This window comes from Apis laboriosa, unplaced genomic scaffold (assembly GCF_014066325.1).
Source record: "Apis laboriosa isolate Shangri-la unplaced genomic scaffold, ASM1406632v1 scaffold43_cov150, whole genome shotgun sequence".
Taxonomy (NCBI): Eukaryota; Metazoa; Arthropoda; class Insecta; order Hymenoptera; family Apidae; genus Apis; species Apis laboriosa.
Genome location: NW_025223292.1, coordinates 89,978 through 105,991, shown reverse-complemented (window position 1 = coordinate 105,991; position 16,014 = coordinate 89,978). Strand labels below are relative to the sequence as shown.

The following is a 16,014-nucleotide window of genomic DNA, read 5'->3' as shown; positions in this document are numbered from 1 at the left end:
ATTACTCGATAAAAATATTATCCATGAATGTATCAATAAATTAAATTATTATTAACGTACTGTCTCGTTAAATTTTATTAAAATTCAAAGTCCTTTTCTTTTTTATATTCCTTTACAGTTTTCAACGAAAGAGAAACAGACTATTGTGCACATTTAAACACGTGAATACATCCATTGAGATATTCTTTGCACAAAATTTCCACTGATGTAGCGCGAATGTACTAATCTTTTAGAAAGAAAAAATAATCTCAGTATATTTTAAATGCAGATATATTCGAAGAATTCTAGAAATCGAAATGAAGATAAAAATTTATATGCGGAAAATTTTGTCTAAAATCTTATTTTCCAAATTATAGGGAATTTTAATTTTCCACTAGAAACGTCTGCAACCGTTATTGATCGTCGATCTTACTAGGAAACGTACCATAATGTATCACATCTTTAACTTGCTCAACAGAATTCTCTCTAACAAAAAATTTCAATAATTTTTACATTTTCTTCTTTTCGACTTATAAGTTCGTAAACCAGGATTTCAATTATTCATAAGAGTAATAAGATACATGATGTTTCATAAAAGAAATTCATATTCTGTCAAATATAAAAAGTTTATGATACACACACCATGTCGAAGATACATTTTTATTACCCGAAGAAAAATATTCAAATTGCAAAGAAAAAAGAAAGAAAGAAAGAAAGAAAGAAAAAAAGAAATATCTCGATGAAAACTTTCAACATGGCCATCTCATATTTCAGTATGACTTACACGTACACATCATTCATAATTTACGATCTCGTCTGATATTCGCGCCAACAGCCACAAAGATACTACTATCCTACGTTGAAAGATACGTATATTCTCTATGAAGTTCACGCTTGCCGACTAGAATAAAGGATCGACTTCCAGTGGAAATGGAATCCTTTCCACGATACTCGAATAAGTTAAGGAAGATAATCTTAAAAAAAAAAGATATCGAGGTCACGACGATTGAACACCAAATGCTTCGAGAGGGTTGATTCGGGAAACTGATTCTACCCTTCTGGCGCGAGTGATCGACTTGGAAAAGTGGAACCTTTCATAGATTTTTCTTGTCAATGGTTACTCGATCGTGCAGACATAAAGAGAGATCGATCTCAGCGCCAAAGTGGACGGAGATTGAATCAAACGGCAAAACGAGCAAATCGTTTATACTACTTTTTGCATGGCCGATTTTTGTGACTTGTCGTGTTTCTGAATCGCGAACTTAAAGACCGACAAGTTTCTTTTAACAGCGTTAAAAAACTAGCAGACAGACTTACAATTCCACGGTTCTCCAGTTCTTGAAAGGTTTGCGCTGATCTTTTGTTGCCTGTACATTTAAAACAGTTTTTATACCAAATACTTGTTTAAGTTTTTAAATAGATTTGCTCTATGTTAAGGTTTGATTATGGAAAAAGATACGAAGATGTGAAAAAGGCATTATGATTTTTTTTTCAGAGAAAAAAATTTTTTATTATATTATATTATATTAACTAATTGAAAAATTATATTTGACGAAACAACGATATTTAAGATGGATTAATCCTTTTGCAAATTGATAGCAAAGAAGAAACGATCGGTCGACGTCTCGTCATAGGCGCGGACGTTTTAATTACAAAGAAGAATAAGATAGTCTGCGCTCTTTCTTTCTTTCTTGTTCCAACAACGGAATCAACGTCAATCAAGAAACTTCGTAACACGTTCAAGGAACACAGCTCTCTTCGGTTTAATTAAACCGTGCTAGTACGATCAGTAAATCAGTACGGTCAGTGATTATATGAAAATTACACGGAGAAACTAATCGCTTCATTTTATGTCTATATTTTCAACAAATTTTTACAGTTAAATTTTGCAGAAAAAAAAACGAACTTTTAAATTGCAATTAAAATCGCAAATATTTTCGCTTTTCAAACAACAAACTTTGAACTTTATTTAGGTAAATGAAATGCATATAAACTTTGCATATGAACAGTATAATATTTATTTTTATACTTTTTCATAGGTAGTTACTTTAAAAAAATATTTTTTTTTTTTTTTTACTATCATTTTAATGCACATATTTAAATGTGCATTAAAATAACTTGTATATAAAGATATATCTATTGCGAAATTAAAAATATAATATAAAGGTAATTATGTGTTTTAATATTCATGTACTTATTAAAAATTCCTATTTCATTCAATGCGTGGATGAATAGATATATAGAGAATATACAGAAAGAGGAATGAAAGATATATTATAACTCGAAAAAGATGCTATCTACTACCAGAAAATGTTGATATTTTTCTCATATTAAAGAAATTCTTTCTCTTTATAAAAATTCTTTTATAAAAATACGAATGGAATCGATAATACGAATTTTTCCTTACAAAAAAATTTTATAATTAAAATTCATTATCATTATCATGATAAAAATTCTATAATATATACGATGAATATTTAATTTCGAATATATTAGAAATAATTTTAATATAACAAACTCGATTTTTTTTTGTTCGTTTTATTAAAATCAGGAATAAAATTGAATCGAATCAATCGAAAGAAATCTCCGTAATTATCTTTTTTATATTTTACGAAGCTAAACTTTCCTAAAATAGTAGTTGTCTGCAACACGCCAGACGGAAAAAAAATCAGCCATGGGAATTCAATTAATTCTTCTCGACATTCGTTCACTCGTTAAAATGCACGAACGATTGCAACCACTTTTAGAAATCCTTTTTCCGCCGTCACCTTCCTTTTTACCAATTCGAAAGTAACCGTTCAGTTCGTTCCTTTATTTAAGGTCTATTGATATTCGATATTTAAAGAAAGAAAAGTAAGAGGAGGCGAGAGGAAAGAACGATTTGCGAGAGGAAAAGAGAAGTAAAATTTGGATAAACGGTGAATCGTTGAAATTCTCACCATGATTGGTACAGTCGTATGCAAATGCACGTCATACGTCATCAATATGCATCCAGGAAGTTAAATTATTCCGTGGATGAAACGGTACACGCGATGATTTCTAACCAAGTTGAATGGGATCATTCATTGATTTAACGGGTTACAAAGTTATGGTATTTTGTGTATCGCATTATGCTTTATAATGTTCAACTGAGAGATTATTTTGTTTGTGTAAAGGTAAATAATAGAATTATATTGTTCGATATAATGGATACAGTATTTACTATTTGTCATTCTCGCTTATCGTGTTTCTCAATAATGCATATTTTCGTAAATAAAATTGTTTAAAAATTTAATTCGCGATTTTGAAACTTTTATTAATTTTATTTATCAGTTTCCTACGATTTTTTAATGAAATAAATGAAATAAAATAAAAATGAAACTTTTTCATTTATAAATTCATTTATCTACCCATCTCTTTTGAATAGTTTTCTGATTTCTGCTCTAGCAAAATTTTATCATTTATTTAATGTTAATTAACTATTCGACATTAAAATTCCATCTATTTATAACAAGAGATATTTCTTTCAGTTTCTCATTTCCTAAACTTCGTCCCATTTTTTGAAAAAATTATTATTTTATACCTTTTCTTCACTTAAATAAAGATAAGTTAAATTATTTCATAAATGGAAGCTACAGAAACTCAAAATCTAATATTAGATTAATACTAAAGTGGAGAGATGTTGATCTTAATCAAGGAAATAGGTGGAACATCCATATTATTCAACTAAACATTCGACTGTACTTATATTATAGTACCATTGTTAGACTTAATGTAAATCTAAACCATTCTACATTAACACTTTAACGTTATAATTTTATACTAACTTTATACATAATTAAACTTTTAGGTTTAATCTTTCAAATTAAAATTTTTCTCAATAGAAATTTAGACCTATTCCTATAATTAAGGGATTAAATGAAAAAATAATACTAAAAATGTATTATTCTCTACAAACAAATTAAATTTAAATTTATCTACAATTTTTTCAAATTATGAATTTTACTATTATTATTATTAATTTTTTATATCAATTTTCACATTCTACTTCTCGATTAAAAAGTTAAATAATCTCCTAAATTTCACATTTCTTCGAATTAGACATCGAGAGAGCAGGAATTAGGAGTTAAACTCAAACAAAACAACCGGAAATTAATCCAGTCAGCCTCGAAACAACGCCTATCTCAGTAGTTACGTAGTTGTAACTTCGCGGTGGTAGAAATCTTCAACATCGATCATATCGCGAAACGGCTTTCATGGTCGTATGCGGTTCAAAGGCAGGTGGATCCGTAAGGAATGTGTCAAAAGCCCCAGGCCAGGGCCACGGTTAAGCGGTTTCTACCTTCGTAAACGTATATGATAGATGGCACGCGTTACGTCCATGCATTGAATAGCGAATTAAATTCTGCTTGCTTCACAAATTTACCCTTCCGCGGTTTATCTGCATCAGACACCTGTCATCCATAGTATTCACTTTGCCTATGCGCGTTACACGCCACGCATTCCACGTGTGAAATGTCGATAATGAGGTTTCGTGTTGACGAAAGGAAAGATCGAATGCTGTGCATCTCGTATATCATGTATAAATGATATTATGTTTCAATAAGAAACGATATTATTTATAATGATATTTTTTAGAATTGTTAAAAAAAATGGCTTCTATCGTATTTTTTTATGAAAGAGGATGATTTGGAATAATATTCTTATTAGAATTACTTTAAAAAAAATTATAGTGAAATTGTAAAAGAGAGAAGAAAGGAAATTTTTCAATTTGGATTTGTTAGTGAAGTCATTAGTAACGCCATCTAGTAGAGCCATTCCATAAACACCGATATAAAGTTTAAGTCGGAGAATTTAATGATTAATTCATTACTTGTATCAATCGTGACGGAATTGATACTGCGATGATATTGATCGACATTGCCAAAATTTGACAATGTTATTCGAATATTGTTTAATTTCTAATTATAAATTCTAAGTTAAATAAAATTATTATTTAAGAAATTGATTCAAATATCAAAAACGAGGCCTGAAATAACTTTATTCAAGTATTGATGGAATATTTCGAAATTAAATAATAAATAGAATATTTATTATTTACGAATCTTTTTGATCAATATTATTTTTTTAGTACGATATATTATCAATTTTATCTTCTTTAATGTAACAATACGAAAAATAAAAAAAATTAAAATAACAGATGGAACATAGATGTTCGAAAGGAAAAAGAGACCGATATATCGTGCCGTGAAAATTTATTGTTAGTGATACGTATCGTAAAAAATACTGTACGTTTGCAATTTTATTTAAAATTTAAACAAAAAGCCAATAAAATCATGTTTTATAAATTTTTAACCGTATCACGATGACCAATATTTTATAAGCAAACCTTCAAACTTAAAAAATTACACGTATAGATATTCTATATGTAAATAATTAAAAATAAAATATATTTTCGAGATTTAAAAACATGAAAACATTCTAAAATCTTTTCAAAATTATTAATATTAAACCTATTATTATTATTTTTTATTCATTTAATTCAAAACGAATAAATTTCGAATATATTAATGAAAGATTAATATAAATAACAAATTTAAAGATCGAACGATTTTCGCGATTTCGATACAGATTATTATTATCAATCAGATCAAAGTTCTGATAATTTCTCAAACCACGTATATCTAATTGTACGTAGCGAATAAAATTAATTTTCAATCGTATCTCGTATCGTATCTCTACGATTTATCACATTTAATCCGAAATTACGCTTATTAATTAACAATGATATTTAAATAAATACATGCGTACAACACCATGACCAAAAATTTAATTAACGATATATCTAGAAGAGATTAATAAAACAATTTTCTTTTTATTGAAAAACGATATTATTGAAATTACTTCATAAATATTTTATTCGTTAAATAACATATTTATACCAAATATTTCACGAAAACATTTTTCATATCCTCGTTAGTCAAATTATTTTCTAAAATCTATTTTCTCGTGAAATTTTAATTATCCAAACAACGAATGTTACAGTTTGAAAATGATCGTCTTTAAAATTACTTTTTAAACCTAACTATTAGAGAGTGATTAAAAAGTTCTTCAAAATATAATGCAAGGTGGTTATACGTGTTATCGGGAATTAGGGTATATAAGTTAGAATGGGGAAAGGTAAAACGCAGTTATCCCTAATCATTATAATTATCCTCATAAATAAGAATGTTTCTTGGGTATACTTCTGTTTTTCCTCGCCATATCGTACTCCCTCTATTATCTAAATTTCATCTTAACTTTCCCCTTAGGAAGCTAGGGAAGTGTTTGTCCGGAAACTTCAGCACGCTATATTGCGCTAAAGAATATTTCTTGGAATAAAAATAAAAATAAAAATCACACAATGTTTCGTCTTCCATTTATTAATTTTCTTCTTGGTAAAATATATCTCGAAAAAATTACAATGTGTATGTATATGTGTACTTAGAACAGTACAAAATTACGAAAATACAAAAATAATTTGTATAAACCAATCTATGTAAATGAATATCTAATTATTGCAATCCTATTATTGCTATAAACTAAATTTATTCAATTTAATTTTGCTTTTAGAATGTGAAACGTATGTAATTATATTAAATATTTTATAATTGAAATAATTGATGTAATGTTAAAGAACTTGTAGCAAAACAAGTCTTATCTAATTTTGATGACGAGTTCATAGTTTGATGAATTTTAATTGTATAACAATATACAATTAATATTTTATCAATAAATTGATTAAATCTACATCTTTTATCATATATATATGATAAAAAATAAAAAATTATAATAAAAAATAAAAAAACAATTGTAGAGTATTTCTTTCTATTCTTCTGAAAAAAAAAACTGACAAAAATCTACATACAAGAATACTTTTGCACTTTTCAAATATCGAATATATCTTGTATCATAAAAGGATAAATAAAAAAAGTATAAAAAAATACAAAAAAGTAGAAAAAACTAAACAAGAAATAATAATTATGTGAGTCGTTTCACATGGTCGGTCTTCTTTCGTGAACTCTTAATGAAACCTAGAAACTCCAGCTCTGCGACCGCTTGTGCAAAACGAGCTCTAAATCTCCGTTAAGGATACCATGAACCATGATAAAATTCACACGTGTTCCCGTGTGAATTATTCAAACAAGAGGCATACGATCCCGACGAGTAACCGCTACGAGGCTACGATTTCACCATTACGAGCTATGATATGAATTTCAAACGCATCGTGGCTAGACAAATCTTCCTACTACGTTCCATTTACTCCTCGACAGTGGGGAACGTGAGAAAATGAAAAAGGATACTGTAATTTCGGATCCACGTCCCTTTGCTCCTTTGCACTGCTTGTTGGATCCACGATAATTAAAAATGCCTGTAAGAAGTGGTCTAGTCTGGATATGATACAACTTTATATGCAAGCTAAAAAAATTTTATACGAGAGAGGCAGAGGATTAATCCTTGAAATCCCAAGTTTCAAATATCGTACATAAAAAGCCAAAGATCTGGATTTTTCTAAAATTTAGCATTCTAAGCGTGCATTCAAAATATTTAAAATTCTACTAATGTGAATATTGAACAATTAAAATAGAAAAAAAAAAATATTCAACTATAAAGAATCTGTTATTATTAAGAATTTCTATTTCTTTAATTTATAATCGTGAAATTTTCTATCGTTAAATATGTGAAATTGAAAAAAAGAGATGGAAAAAAATTAAAAAAATTATGATAAATTAATTGAATATTTTAACGTTAAAAGTGGCAATATCTCAAAGGCAAACGAAACTTTGTTGCCCCATTAAAAACCCGCCTTTCTATGCGAATGTGGCTTAACGCCTTACGATCTACGAATGTGGTCGACATCCGTGAAAATGGAATTCCCGAGAAATGCTCGTATCTCCGTTCATTTTTCCATTTCATGGTGCAACTCTTTCAAATAAGAAAACGTAAACGTCAAGAATTAGAAAAGCGTTTAAAATTTATGATTTAACATGTAATGAGGATTATTTTTTTAAATGCATTATATTTTAAATAATTCGACAAATATACTCAACTTTATAAATTTTATAAATTTCATACCACGAGAAATGAAATAAATATAAACGAAACAAAATTTATGGTATATTTGTATTTTTTGATCTCGATGCAATAAAATAAAATGCATTAATATGTATCTGTAAACAAATACGTAAATTTTTATTAAATTATAGTAAATTTACATTAGTACAAAGTTCATGCACTATATAAATTAAAAATTAATGAATTTCCTGTGAATCATCGCAGAATAACAGATATCCAAATTGCTACTAAAATAAATCTATAGAATTCGAATCATATTTTAAAGAATATTCAAAAATCATAATTAAAAATTTCACAAAAAAATCGACTAGTTCAATCAAAACAATCCAATAAATTTCCAATAAAATATAACCAAAAATACCCGTATAATTTTTACTACAATCTTACCTTTGACCATTCTTTTTACAACTAATTCATAGATCAATCCATACACTTTAATTTCCTTTGTCCAAAACTCTGCGAGCCTGTGAATTTTCCAAGCGGTCGCTTAACGACCGCGAAAAAATAAAACAAACCCCCTTAAAATACCCTCCACCGATTAAAAAGTCCATTTACAACCGCGCGCACTCGCGTGAATCATTCACGCCGCGACGAGTATCGATTAAAATCAGGAAACGGACGGCATACGTGACCATAAGTATAACCGTGATTAACCTGTAAACACGAGCACGAAACGGATTGTCGTTACCTGGAGCCAGTCGTACATATTGATCAGTTTCCTGGATTCCAAGTGCAGCTTGTAAATTATACTGAGGTCAGGCAGCGTGGACGGAATGGCGTCGTCGTTCTCCAATTTGCAACACCCGCACTGAAATATGTATTTCCAATTAACTTAGGATACAGACAGGACAGGACAGAACAGGGCAGAGGAGACATCGACAAAGTACCTTTTCCGCCATCGCGAAAAATCTACAATCGATATTTGCAACGATGGCGCGAATAAAAGGGTCGATGACATGCCGGAAGAATCAAAAGCAACAATAAATGTGGCGTGAACAGAGGTAAACGATCGTTGAAGTCGCGAATTCAACCTTCTTTCGATGAAAAGCAATTGAATCAATATCACGAATACTTTTGTAACGAATAATATTTCGAATGGAATGAATGGAGGATAGATGAAAAAGGAAGAAAGAGTAAAAAAGTATCGAATGCGAATAATGAGAGGATGTATTCTTTTCGTGAAATGAACGAGTAATATTTCTCTGTTTTTTCGAGAGAAAGTTTAAGAGAAAAACATCGTATCCTGGATTTTTTTGAAGAAATGACGAAACTTAGATTCGCATGTATATTTTAAATGATTGAAAATTGGAATAAAATTTTGGAATTTATTAAATTTTGTAATTGTATTTTATGTAGTTGGTTGTTGATTGTTAAGATTTGAAAAAAGAGAGGATAAAGTAGTATATGTACATTTATATCTCCATTCATAAATCAATGATTTTTGTTTAAAGAGAAATTTGTAGAAGGATTTTAAAAATATATATTTATTAATTTCTATTTCCCTCTAATCATAAATGTAAAATGAATTACAAGTTCATTATACAATAATAATATTATTACGATAATATTACAATAATTTATGAATGGAAATGTAGTTATGTATTAATCATGTTATTAATATTAGAATCCGGATGCAGTCATTTTAACTGTTTTCGTATTTTATTTTCTTATTTCTCTTAGCTTTAATATTCTTATAATTAGTATAAGTATTTTCATATTCAACTCTTTTTACAATATTAAAATTTTGTATGTTATTTAAAATGATTACGAATTTTCTTTGCAATCATTTAAAAAAATATTTGATACTTCATTATGTATAGAATTTTAAATAAAACTTGTTAATTTTATTTTCACAAATGTATATGAATTATATATGAAAATATGTGTATGATTGATTACTTCATATTTTCATAATAAATTAATAAAATTACTACTAAATATACTGAATAATATTTGTTTATAATATATGCACATAATCAACAAAATGTAATAGAGTGAAAATGACTGCAGGTTAGTAAAATTTTAGATAAAATGAAATTTCTAAAATTTTACTGTTAATAATTTCATTAAGATAACATCTTATTTTCAAAAATTATATATTCTATTCACGTTAATTAAAAGCACACCATGACCACAGCACAAAATTATAAAAATAATATTTTTCTCACTCACGTTTAAGTACACTTGTGGATTGTTTAGTCCAGTATGAATCGCAGATCTCAAAGATCCTCGAATATGTTGCTTCGCTAAATTGCCATCGTTGAAACAAAATATCTCATTTCCTGGTATATAATTAGGATTAATCAAATAAACAGAAAATACTTTCTGGTCCAAATAATCGATCAAATCCTGCTGTGCTATTTTATAAGGCGATTTAGAGTGTGTTTTAGACATTTTCAACAATTTCTACAATGAAACACAAAGCAAAAATAATTGATTTCTATTTTCTTCCTTTCTTCGATTTTAAAGATCATTGAATTTTAATTCAGACCTCTTTCAACTGAAGTCGACTGAGTCTTTCACCCGTAGAAACAATATCTACAGGTTTTTCTGCAACTTCTAAACTGGATTCCTCAATTCTTTTCTCAAAACTCTGCAAATCTTTTTTGACTTTTATCATATCTGAATCTTTTGAACTTGTGATAATTGCTATCAAAGAGTTCAATTTTGAGAGAAGTTCCTGCTTAGATAAAAAGGTCAATAATTGCAGACATTCTTTGTACTCTTGAGATTCTTTCAGATTGTTCAAATAAACCATTGTTGTGTAAAATTCACGTAGCTGGAATAATTTTGTAAATTTTCCTTGGATTCTTTTATGAGGGAAATAACTTTTTCTTTTTTGATTTATACCTGTTTACCCATTGGTGCATTTGGTAATGTTGACATGAAATCGTGCAAACATCTGAGTATTAACAAAAACCGATGCATATATTGATGGAAATTGTTTAAAACTTGGATCAATATTTCCTACAATATTGAATATAAATATGCTAAACTAGCTCTAATTCAATATTTCTTTAGTTGCAAAATACAATAATAACTTTAAATTTAAAATGATTATGAATATACCTTAAATTTATTATTTTCAAGTAATTCATCTTTGTTCCCATCTTTTGTCAATTGTTGAATATGTTTTTCTATAGAGGGCAATTTTTTAATTTCATTCAAATCTTCATCTGTCAATGAAGACATCCTACTTTTTATTTTGTGAGGTTGACAACAAAGAGAATTTACATTATTTGCATAAAAATGTTGTATCATACATATCTAAAAATTTATTGAAGAACAAAGAAAGACAAAGAAAATAAACAGAAACTTGAAAAGGAAACAAAAGATATTGATACCTTGTAACTTAGAAAAAAATTTTGTACAGAAAAATCATAAAATAAAAAGATATCTGTTAATAATTGGAACGCGCGTCCAGTCAACTTAAATGGAATATTTGTACCAAAAACAGTATTTTCTAATACATCTGATAATACGTCAATTTGTTTTTTTGTTTGAAATACCTGAATAAAAATCAATTATTATCTCTAATAATCTACTTATTATCAATTCTACAATTCTACAATGCATATTGCTTACTTGAACATTTAACTTTGATGTAACATCATATGTCAAAGATCTATGAATGGCAAATAAAGTGGTTGCAACACCAAAAATAAGAATAAATTTCATCGAATTTGCATATGCACTAAAAACAAAATATATATTCGACAACCCTAATGCACAAATCAGAAAAAATATTCTAACAATATCCTAATATAGAAAATACCTTAAAATTAAAATGAAATCATGTAATACTGCAGCAGGGATACTTTCAAAATCAGTTAATATTATAATAAGAGGATCATTTTGATCACAATGCTCTTGGTGCCATGCTTTTAAAGCTCTCATATGACATTGATTCTTTTTAATATGTGTATCCTCATCCTATAAATACATATCCTACATATAACATACGTTTTCAACATATGTTACTTCATATTATAATACTTTATATCAAATATATACCTCCCCATTATTTATCAATTGATAAATTGATTTTTCTGTAATATCTTTTATATTATTTGAGTCTCTGCTCCATAAAACTGCTATATGCTTTGTTTTCACTTCTAACTTAGAAACTATTCTTTGAAACATTTCTTTATGATCAGAAACATTAACTCCTGCAATGCGATTGTTTCAAAAAGCGTTCAATTGTGAAAAATACTCTAAATATATAATTTAATCTTATCACCTGCTAACACAATAGCTGCCTGTATTTCATCAAGTTGTTCTATTGGTTTATTTTTGACTTTAGTAACAAAAGATTCTAAATTATTTAAAATTTCTTGGAACATACTTAATCTTACATCCTAAAATTTTAATGCAAAAAATATAATACATATTTTGCATTACTATGTAATACAGAATTCTAAGAGACGGAGTATAAAACTAAAATTTTTCATCTAATTTTTAATGCAAATTAGCATGCAAAAAATACCTCCATGGCATTTTGAATGCCATCCCACGTTTCTTTATAAGTAAGGTGCCATGGTTCATTTATATAATCTGGTTGTTCAAATTTTGTTTTTTTATTTCCAATTTTATATGCACCTTTATGTACAAAAACGCCCTAAAAGTATTATAACTAGTATTTATCTTCTTTTATAAAAAATAAAGATTGTTTTAAAAATATTTATATATGCTTTGATGAATAGCATAAAAAGTACAAAAAAAAATCAAGATGTCGCTAAGATGTCAAATAATTTTTATTACGATAGAAAATTATTAGTATAATTATATTTCTCATATAAATAATTTTTTATAAATTTAATATTCGTTTTCAAATATAATAATAATAATGATTAAATGTTGGATTTGTAAATCTTAGTTTTCATTTAATTAAAATTTCAACGTTGAATTCTTATACATATTATACTCATTAAATCAATTGCGCGATATAAATGCGCGGCAAATACCGCGTTTACATTCTAAGGTTATGTAAGTAGAAGCAACAGGTGTATTTTACCTTTGATACTGATGCGTTGTCCATTTTAACGAAGAAATATTCTTTAAACAATATAAACTAATAAAATAAATCACTATTTTAATCATTTAAATCACTATTTGTTACATAACTAGAATTAAAAATGTGAAACACACTCACTCCCTAACGACTGGATCGCAACTGTTGCTTTAGTTAGTTTCAGTAGCGCTCTTAGAGTGCGCTAGTCATCAGCGCGCTTTGTCGCCAATTTTAAATAACTTACCAACATCGAATCTATCAATTATTACAAAATTACAATAATAATTCCTTTATACGATATTTTCTTATCGAATTAACTAATTTCTTAAATAACTTTTATAATAAATTACATCGATTTAATTAATTATTACCAATTTAATATTTATAATAAAAAAAAAAATGTCAGAGTGCAAAATTTGTCACGTTATAGCTTAATTATGAAAAATATGAGAAAAATTTAATCTTATTAATTTGACAACAACAAAACAAAGCGAATGAAACTCTATTACTTTACATTTTAATTATTTTTCTAATGTAAGTTATTAAATAAGTTGCACATATAACGTATCCCCAATTCATATTCCGTCCAATTCAATTCTGTTCCATGAACTACCAAACCAAACTCCACATATTATACTTGTATTAAAGACAATTTGTATCAACGTGTTCGTCCTACGAATCATCTATACAAACTTACAATCAACGCACTGTACGAGGCATAACCCCAGAAGCGAGGGAGGAATTTTGAAAATCGGTATGCAGTAACCCGGGTGCAGGGTAATTGCGATATTCGAATTTCACGAGCGTAAGCTGCCACGATCATCATCTGAATCGCAAATGCGTCGATTGAATCCGTCGAAGCCGAGCAAACAATCCGGAAACCGAGAGTTTGATGCTATGTTTCCGTGTGGTGGAGGAGGTGGTGCTCGTCGAACTTTCGTCGAATTGGAAGGGGTAGAAGCCCGCTACTTGCCCAACGAACTTGCCTGCCAGGAACTCGTAATTGATTTAAAGAAGTGTCCAAACAAGATGCCGCGCCCCTTGCTTCTCAATGTACTGAAATATCCCACGCCGGTATGCGCCCGTGTAAACGACCGTGCAACGGGCACTGGAATCGAAATTATTCCGAGCTCCCCAGCCACGTTTCTATAAGGTCTGTTTACCCTCCACCTTTTCCCGAAATTTAACCTACAAATAGACTATTCGAACTGACGCCTGTTTGGAATGTTATTACGAGAAGGAATATCGGATTGAATTTTTTTGCATACCTTTCTGTGATTCGTCGACGATACGTTTATACCACGTTCAACGCGAAGAAATATACAGATTTTGTATTTTTTTTTTTTTTTTTTGGAATTTTTATTTTTCCAAAGTAAAAATCGAAATGGATCGCAATAAAAAATTGAAAAGTTTTGCACGAGAATTTTGTTGAGATTGAATGTTCTATATATCAATGAAAAATAAATCAATCTATGACCAACCTCTTGATCAACAATATTTCTAAAAAGATAAATAATTAATTTGAAATAAAATTTATTTTATCCTCCTCCTTTCTAAACTTTTGGCTACACGTTTGACAATATCTCTTCTTCTATTGGAAAAATCCTCCATTCCAAGAGAATCATTTTCTTTAACTGTCCATCGTGAAAACGAGGTTTGAGAGAGTGACAACAGTTTCGACAAGTCCCTGAATCCGACCGTTCTCGTGTTTCTTTACGTTTGATGGCGAGCTGGCCAACCATTTTATCGTCGCATCAGCGGAAACTTGTCCACCCTCTTCGACTCAGTCTCGGATTGTTTTTGCGATCCAGATTTAGTTGAATTCGCGTTCTTTCAGAACTCTGAGAGAGGATTGATCGGAAACTTATCTGGAAATCTTTTCGTTTTGTAAAGGGAGAGATTTAATCGAAGATCATATATGCAAATATAGTGATAAATGAGAAAATAAAAGGTTGAAACATGGAGATGAATATGATTATATAAAATGTATGATAGATGTGCATGGTGTATAATATCGAGAATAGATTTATTTATTGATCGATTAATTAAGCAATTTTGGATAAGATTAATTGTAGTTTTGAAGGATTAGTAAATGATATTTTTATCATATTCTCATGTATTAATTTGATATTGTACAATAAATGAAAAAAAGAGAATATTTTTATTATTTGATATCAAGGAATAGAGAAGATTGATAATTGAAAGATACGAAAGTTTATGCATTTCTTGGAAATTTAATCGTAAAATCCAAATAGAATGATAGAAAAAATATAACGACATTTAACTGAATGAAAATGAATATTTTTTACGAAGAACAAAATCATGCCGATAAAATTTACTTTCTTTAAAAATTACATTTCAATTTACGTATCTCGATAAAAGCAATATAAAAAAATCCTATTTTTAAATATCAATTAAACAGAGGTAAATAAGGAGTAGTAATGATTTTAATTAAAAAATTAGACCACACAATCCCAAATATAACGGGAAAAAGTGCATAACTCATAAACGTTACTGCCGCATTCCGCCATTAATCTCTGGCAAGCGGAAACAAGAAAATCTTTGATACCGTTAAATTACACCCGTGAACAAGGCAGCCGGGAGCAAATAAAAGCGGAGGCATTATTCATCGTGGGGGGCGACGAATCGCACGTACGACGATCGAAAAATCTAGACAAATATGTTCCATTGAACGATCAATAGGTCCCCTCCCCCCCGTCTCTGCATCGTTTTGTCCCAGACGTCCCTTTCAACGAAGGCGGATGATTAAGTCCTCGATCGAATCCCATTTATTTTCCGGCGGGGAACCCCTTGGGGCACAGGTGCGATGGCCCCCCCTCCCCCAGACCACAAAACGAGAATATTCGTACAAAGCTGTTTGCGCGATCGATTTATATTCACTCCGCGCGAAAATTTTTCTCTTCTATGTT

General features: G+C 29.0%; 2 protein-coding genes across 10 annotated transcripts in view; one reads left to right on the top strand and one right to left on the bottom strand.

The window, feature by feature from the left end:
• Positions 1-13,213, bottom strand: part of LOC122716320 (origin recognition complex subunit 3) — a 133,641-nt gene extending 120,428 nt beyond the window's left edge. For 4 of the 5 annotated variants that reach the window (XR_006347002.1, XR_006347000.1, XR_006347001.1 and 1 more), the window contains exons 1-12: positions 13,088-13,213; positions 12,560-12,691; positions 12,314-12,431; positions 12,088-12,242; positions 11,849-12,006; positions 11,659-11,767; positions 11,418-11,582; positions 11,143-11,340; positions 10,924-11,040; positions 10,565-10,852; positions 10,246-10,479; positions 8,762-8,881 (exon numbers count right to left, since the gene is read on the bottom strand). Coding sequence is in view for 2 of the 5 variants with exons in the window: in XM_043939293.1 (XP_043795228.1) it covers positions 8,762-8,881; positions 10,246-10,479; positions 10,565-10,852; positions 10,924-11,040; positions 11,143-11,340; positions 11,418-11,582; positions 11,659-11,767; positions 11,849-12,006; positions 12,088-12,242; positions 12,314-12,431; positions 12,560-12,691; positions 13,088-13,111 (1,818 nt within the window). In the remaining 3 variants the exon portion in view is untranslated. Of the gene's footprint in view, positions 1-6,734; positions 7,073-7,301; positions 7,370-8,761; positions 8,882-10,245; positions 10,480-10,564; positions 10,853-10,923; positions 11,041-11,142; positions 11,341-11,417; positions 11,583-11,658; positions 11,768-11,848; positions 12,007-12,087; positions 12,243-12,313; positions 12,432-12,559; positions 12,692-13,087 lie in introns of those variants that run through there. The other variant, XM_043939292.1, reaches the window with a different exon arrangement.
• The window catches only part of LOC122716319 (fasciclin-1), a 305,972-nt gene that overhangs the window by 205,893 nt on the left and 84,065 nt on the right, over positions 1-16,014 (top strand). The gene's annotated exons all lie outside the window — the stretch shown is intronic.